The sequence below is a fragment of the Lampetra planeri genome, unplaced genomic scaffold, assembly GCF_965212315.1.
Source record: "Lampetra planeri unplaced genomic scaffold, kcLamPlan1.2.h2 scaffold_1876, whole genome shotgun sequence".
NCBI lineage: Eukaryota > Metazoa > Chordata > Hyperoartia > Petromyzontiformes > Petromyzontidae > Lampetra > Lampetra planeri.
In genome coordinates, this window is record NW_027614623.1 from 1 (window position 1) to 7500 (window position 7500).

Sequence of the window (7500 nt, forward strand, 5' to 3'; positions counted from 1 at the left end):
TCTGTGCATTTGACTGCGCATCTGACTAAGAATTTAAAAAATGAAAAAAAAAAAAGTATCACAGTATATAATATCGCAAAATGGAACACATTAGAAATATTGCAATAAGTGGGTGTAACTTAAGTTTTGTGCTGATATGGGTGTTGTGGCGACTCACCCTGTAGTTGGAGTGAGCTCTGTTGTTGGAGAACTGGCCCATAGGTGTGTGCTCTGTCTTTCCAGGTGAGTACAGCCCCTCTGAAGGTCCAGTGGGAACATGGTGGAAGATGAACCAGAAACCTGTCTCCTAGGAGACAGATACACACACATTCAAGTCCTCGTAGAGGCTGAAGATTCAAATGCAGCACACAAGCAATCATCGTATCCTTTCTGCCAGTGTGTGTTTTTGTGTTGTTCCTGGCAAGAAAGCAAATGAGGAGGAGCATTTCAGGAGACATGAGCATTCATTCCACCTGACTTATCCTTGTGAAATCCCAGAGGGTGCGGATCATAATTGGCACTCCATCATCGTGAATGTGCAGCGGTGTCTGACTTTTGTCTGCTTGATTCTTCAGTTAATAAACGTACACAGCCATTAATCTGACCTGGCAACGTGGTAATGAGACAGACCTCCACCAGGGGAGATTGGGGGAGGGGTGTGTTTGTGTGTGACTCACCTCAGAGCCGGCAGCCGCACAGTTGATGAGGGTTGTTATTGGGGGTTGGCGATCCAGAAAGTTGAAGTTGCACTAAAAGGGGGTGAAAGCCTCATTTTACACACTTTGAGGATAAGTTTGTTTTATACTACACATGTATTGTTTCATCTAAACGCATCATGGGTTTTTCGACTTGGTGATAAAGGGTTAAGTTTGAGGGTTCCACATTCATTGGACACAACTGAACACAGGATAAAGTTCTTGGCTGATGATACATCAGAGATCATACTTTTTGTCCGTACAGACAGAACAAGAATCTTAATCTGCATCTGTGTTTTCTGAGGACAGAGGCTCCATATTGTCGATAAATTTGTTGAATGTGTATCACTGTAGTTCTGGTTCTCCGGCGTTGACAATGACATGAGTTTTCCTTTGGATGAATCTTTGACTTTTGACTTGTTTACAGTGCAGTCACGACGTTAATGTCTTGTTTATTCATGCACACATTTGTCCCTGGTTGGTGTGCTGCCGAAAGCCTCTGCATCGCAACAGCTGTCGTTCTTTGGCAGGTCGGACAGAAAAAGAAGCTTACATGAATGAATATTAAATGGCATTAACAGCACTGCGCCTTCAAATATTCTTTCTCCAGCGCTGCTCCTCTCCCTTTATTTCTCCCTCGTCTCCTCCTTGTTCCTTTTTCTGTACCCTGATATCAGACACTATGTCTTGCTTGTCACAGATTTCCATCTCCAGTCCAACACCCAAAGGATTGCCATGAGAGAAGCACCTATTCTCCTGGATCTACGGTCAGTTTAATAGAATCCGATGACCACAAAGTGCAGTTGGGTAATTGGCCTTTTTTAACTGATCCCAGTTGAGTCTCCTAGGCAGAATCTCTCGTCTCTTTCATGGTTTCCTTCCTCCTTCTTGGTTCTGGAGCACAGCTTGACAGCAACATTCATCCCTGCTGTGCTGCTCATTAGTCGTCAACATGTGCCTCATTAGAAACACTATCTGAGTTCATTAACATCCCTTAAATGTTGATTAAACATGAGATTTCTCACTTGCAGACATTAGAACATGTAGGAGTGAATAATGATAAGAATAATAATTTGGGTGAAATTAACTGATCACAAACTGAATGTGATGGCGTGCAGGACTGAACATATAACAGAATGTCTTTAGTAGATTTTCGAGGAATCAGTTTCTTCGACAGAAACGTCGAGGTCATCAGAGCTGTCCAGTTCCCTTGCTGTGCTGCCGAATCTGGTGGTTAATATCTACTAGGGAAACCACACATCGTCCTCTAGTCGGTGATGTAGGCCGACATTACAATAAATAAATCACACGGAAAGATTCTCCGTATTTTCACCTGTTTTGAGGTGAAAATGGATGTGTTAATAATTGCTCATCAGTGTTTGTCCCTGGTGTGTATCGGCGTGAGAAGTCGAACATCTGAACGCGAGCGTGGAAAAGAATGTGTTTTGAACTTTTTTTGTGCAGACAAACTCTTTGTGCATGAGCTCCCTGTTTGTTCGTTTGGTTCATTAACACAGCTGCATTTTTTTTGCCCAACCTTCCACCATCCTACTTTATAAAACCAAATCCAGTTCTGCTCAGTTAACATTGTCTTGCACTTGTTTTTGCAGGACAGACGAGAACGTGACATTGATACTGATTTACATCAGTAATGACTTTAGTGATTTGCATGCTGGGTTGCATTCTCCTCTTACACACTTTCAGTGCATTTTCGGACTGAAATGTATTGTTCTCGTGAGCATTAAAATCCCACAGATACGCACTGACGGGAGGAGACACAAGTAAACCGCTGTGCCGTCCCTGAATGGGAATTAATCATGATCATTCTTAGAAACGCCAATGTTGTTGTCAACATTGGCAATTACTTTTCATTAAAACGGCATGTTTCTAGCTGCAGCAAGAAAATCATTACCGAATACAATAATAGAGACAAATATAGAAAAAAATACATTCTTTGAAAAATTAAATGAATTAGGGGAGCAGCTGATAAGAAATGTAAAAAGCTACAGATGATGTCTGGGAAAGAATTCATCCTTCCATGCTAATTCCAGAGGAGGTGGATGGTTCAGTGCCAGTTCCATTCGGCACTTTAGGCTCTGAGGATGGAGGTGGTATAAAGAGACAAAAGTCCTGTGTCCTGGATTAGAGTGTTTTATATTCTGAGCTGCATCTTTCCACTAAACACATTTTCAGGAAAATGAAGGGAGGAGGCAGGTTGAGTCTGAATTGACTGTTTTGGATTCACTGAGGAATGAGTTCAGCTTTGGTGCTTTGATAATTTGGACAGGACAGAGGGAGTTAGGACAGAGGGGTGTGAGGACACAGGAAGTGAGGAAAGAAGGTGTGAGGACAGAGGGTGTGAGGACACAGGAAGTGAGGAAAGAAGGTGTGAGGACAGAGGGTGTAAGGACACAGGAAGTGAGGGACAGAAGGTGTGAGGACAGAGGCAGTAAGGACAGAGGGTGTGAGGACAGAGGGACTAAGGACAGAGGGACCAAGGACAGAGGGTGTGTAAGGGCAGAGGGAGGAAGGAAGGTAGGTGTGAGGACAAATGGTGTACAAAGTATGCAGTAATGATTTGGTCATTCATCTTCTCCCGTTGCTCCGGTTACAGGTCGCGGTTGTTCTGGAGCTGATCCCGGCTGTCAACAGGTGAAGGTCAGGGTCCAACCAGGACGAGTCACCAGCTCATCAGAGCCACATGAAGGACAGGCAACCATTCACACTCACATTCACACCTACAGTGACCAATTAACCTCAGCATGCTTTTGGAGGTGGGAGGAAGGTGAAGTACCCGGAGAGAACCCACACAGCCACGAGGAGAGCATCCAAACTAACCACTGCATCCAAACTAACCACTGCGCCAACGTGTCGCCACCATGAGTTTTATATAAATTGAAATATACATATAAGTGAACTGAGTTGAAACTCCCTGATAACTGAGTGAGTTTGAGCCTGAACCGCGTGTTTTCTCACATTGTGGAAGGGCTCCAATGGACGCCATGTCATACCTGCAGTCTTGGCGAGGGTTGGCCACGTATCCCGGATACGCTCCTTCGGTGATGTCACGGCACATTTTGCTGTCTCTGTCTGAAGGTAGCAGAGTTCCTGCTCGGACCATCAGACCCAGACAGTGATCGAAGGTGTTCCTCTCCTCTGGACCGTCCTCCGTGAAAGAAACAGTGACCCAGTGTGTCGAAGCCCACCACGTCCTTCACCTGTGAGGGAGAAGAACTTTACTCATCTTTGAATCAGAGCGAATGACACCGGTGCTTTTTGATGACTTCATTGCTACCAAAGTGTCCTCAGGGACATTGGACATCATGGACTGTTGTTGGCATCAAACAACATGAATGGTTGGGTTGTTGTCTCTGGACAAAATGGTGAAAATTTGAATTTGTATTTGCAGACAGATGTGTGTGAGTGTGTGTGTGTGTGTGCAGACAGATGTGTTTAAGTGTGCAGACAGATGTGTGATTTGTGCAGACAGATGTGTGATTTGTGCAGACAGATGTGTGAGTGTGCAGACAGATGTGTGAGTGTGCAGACAGATGTGTGAGTGTGCAGACAGATGTGTGAGTGTGCAGACAGATGTGTGAGTGTGCAGACAGATGTCTCCTGATGTTATGAACGTGCACACATACATATGAACTAGGATGAACTCACCAGCAAACCGTTGGAGGCGTGGATGGTGACACAGGCGGGGAGAACGAGTGGTGAATGGACAGATCAGTGACGGAGGTGGGAGGGTCGTAGCCCCCCTGCTCGTCCACATCCCCGTTCATGTGGAAGTGAACCGGGTAATGTCCCATCGTCTGCTGGCCCATGTGCTGCAGCTCCACACCAGAGATATGGACGGCCCTGAAGCCCCGCTCAACCTGGGTGACGGCAGATACGATGGAATCTGGATCAGGGACCGTGACTGACAAGGATGAAGGCATTTATCTGGACATGGTACGTATGAGGAGGGAAGTTCACGATGGAGAGTAAATGACAGAGAATGGGGACCTGAGCTAATGAAGTAGGAGAGGAGAGAGGAGAGAGGAGAGAAGGAGGGAGGAGTCTAGGAGAGATGGGAGGGAGGAGAAGATCGCTAAGACAGAGGCAGGGCAACCACTGCTAATGACGGACAGATGACAAAACCGGGCCTTCTACAAAAGACACACCAGCTGTCACCATGGTAACAACGGCTGTACACATCTTTCACAAGATGTCATGGGATGGAAATCAGACAACGATTTGTACTCAGATACTTCTGAAAAACACCCGGAGGATAAACCGATCACAAACACTTATTTTAGTGAATAAAGAGTTAAGTATGAGTGTGTACCTTCAAATGTCCACCAAAAGTGTCAAAGTCAAAGAATTTGCAGGCCTCGTTTCCATAGCAGCTGGGTTCCATCTCACCTCGGAGCAGGATGTTCCGAGTCAGCAAGCCAACCTCTGCTCTCATGTCCACGCCGTCCACCTCCTCACCCATGTGAAGGAACCGGGCTTTACCTGCCAACGCAGAGCACGTTCTCCTGAACACCCACCAACCACATCATTTGAAAGCGGACGAAGAGCAGCTGCGCTTGACAGAACAGCTGGGAACGGGACCTGACGGAGAGTCACAGAGCTTCTTCTTGAGCTGGAATACAAACTACGCTTGGACGTCAGTGTCTGAACAACTCACGATTATCTCTACATGTTCAAACAGCGAAGTGACACCAGGGCAGGAATTAATGAAACGGATTATACAGTCGGGATCAGAGTGACAGCAGCTCTGCTCAGCAGCTCCAGCTCGCAGAAATCCGATTTCCAGACGGCAAACAGACATGGGACCTGAGGTAAACTGGGGGTAACAGACTCATCTAGTGGCAGATCCTGACAGAAGACCAGAGCCAGCAGATACTTTCTTAATAAACCCTGGACTCAAAAATATGCAGCTGGAAAACGTAAACTTTGAGTGTTTTGGTCGGTGAAGGGTATGCGTTGTAGGAGTGTGTGTGTGTGTGTTTGACAGGACTCGTCACATTGTGATACTGCAGACTTTCAGCCGTAGCAAGTTGTGTAGCGACACAAAGTCAAAAGCCGGAATCATCCAGAACAGTGAGTGCTGACCTGAAGAACTCTGCTGAGAGTGTATTTGCACACATGACGGTGAAAGTGGCCTTTAAGAGAGAAAGAAAATAAATCTCAGTGTGTGTGTGTGTGTGTGTGTGTGTGTGTGTGTGTGTGTGTGTGTGTGTGTGTGTGTGTGTGTGTGTGTGTGTGTGTGTGAATAAGCCCATTGAGGTACACACGGTCCTCCAGGATGCGGGCTAAAACTTTCCTTTGGCCCAGAGTCAGTCCAAACACCTGCTGCTGACTTCAGTACACACTGCTCAGGTTTGTCTAAACGTGGCCTCTACCGGACACACACACACACACACACACACACACACACACACACACACACACACACACACACACACACACACACACACACACACACACACACACACACACAGTTCCTCACAGTAAAAAAAAAAGTTGTCAGTGGACACAGCTGACGTATGTTGATCTGATGACACCACGTGTTTTTTCACTCACTTTTTAAAATAACAGCCTATTTAAAATAAAAATAGCATGATGATTATTATTATTAATAACAATAATAACAACGATATAACAACAACAACAACAACAACAACAACAATAAATAATAACAATAATGATCATTATTGTTGTTGTTGTTGTTGTTGTTATTATTATTATTATTATTATTATTAGTAGTAGTAGTACTAATGTTCCTGTGTTGTATTAACATGAACCCAGTGACACTTGCCAACAGATGTTATTAATGGCTGAAAAATTATAAGGAAAAACATCTGATTGAGGCAGATGGTCACCAACATGATCTGGACCTGTTCTATACGTATATATTTGATAGAACTTGGTGTTTTTGGTCAAACTGAATCAAACTGATGACACGTCCTCTTACCTTGGACCTTGACCTGGTTGGGTTTGCAGGTAGCACAGGGAAGGAGGACAAACTCTTCAGTCTGATGCATGGAGAAGTCGGTGCTGGCCACAACCACCCGATCCCCGGGTCCCCAGCCATCTGGCTGCTCAGCGAGCTCCAGGACGGTGCTGTTGGACAACAGGTCAATGGAGATGGAGGCCTGTGGACGAACTAAAGGGGAAGAATGAATGAAAGTCTGATTCACTGATTCACTCCCACTGCTAATGTCACTCATCTGTTGTGTTGTGTTCTGTCCACGCGTCAGCATGCAGCAAACATCCAAGATGCTTCTGAAATCTGATGATCTACTTGATCATCCCCTCGAACATGTGATGACACAGACTATTTCAGATTATTTCTCTGCAGCTGCTTTTTTTTTTTTTTTCTTGCAGGAGGCGGTCTGAACACAGGCTCCATAACAGGACGTCTGGGTTTGGCGTTGAATTAAATTACTGAAAATGATTCTGCCACATTTGCTTTGCAGCAGTTTAACTACCGACTGACACAGTTTATTACATAGACGTTGAGTTGATTGGAGATGATGCTGAAGAAGCTTCTCGGATGAGTGGTGAGACATCTTCAAGGAAACTAGCCAGTCCAATGGCTTTGATTTGAACCAGCAAATAACTGAATACACTTTACGTACCCGAGACCCCAGCTTGTTATTTATACGACCACTAGAGGGCGACTGATGTGAATGAACGACTGAATGAATTACGGACTTTGTACGACTGAATATTGACTTTCAACAAGTACACAAATGCTCATTCACACTCAGGAAGAACCTACCAAGTTTCCCACACAGGAAACGGACCCGGTAGTTGCGACAGACGGCGTGAA

At 45.2% G+C, this 7500-nt stretch overlaps 1 protein-coding gene across 1 annotated transcript in view; it reads right to left on the bottom strand.

Moving 5' to 3' along the window:
• Positions 1–157: 157 nt before the first annotated feature.
• The window catches only part of LOC144740059 (cell migration-inducing and hyaluronan-binding protein-like), a gene marked incomplete at its 3' end in the record, with an annotated part of 19657 nt that continues 12314 nt past the window's right edge, over positions 158–7500 (bottom strand). The window contains 10 exon segments of the mRNA XM_078622941.1: positions 158–286; positions 657–692; positions 695–728; positions 3686–3849; positions 3851–3892; positions 4341–4376; positions 4379–4552; positions 5005–5174; positions 6640–6831; positions 7450–7500. The exon segment at positions 7450–7500 is cut by the window's right edge and continues 97 nt beyond it. Coding sequence (XP_078479067.1) covers positions 158–286; positions 657–692; positions 695–728; positions 3686–3849; positions 3851–3892; positions 4341–4376; positions 4379–4552; positions 5005–5174; positions 6640–6831; positions 7450–7500 — 1028 coding nt within the window.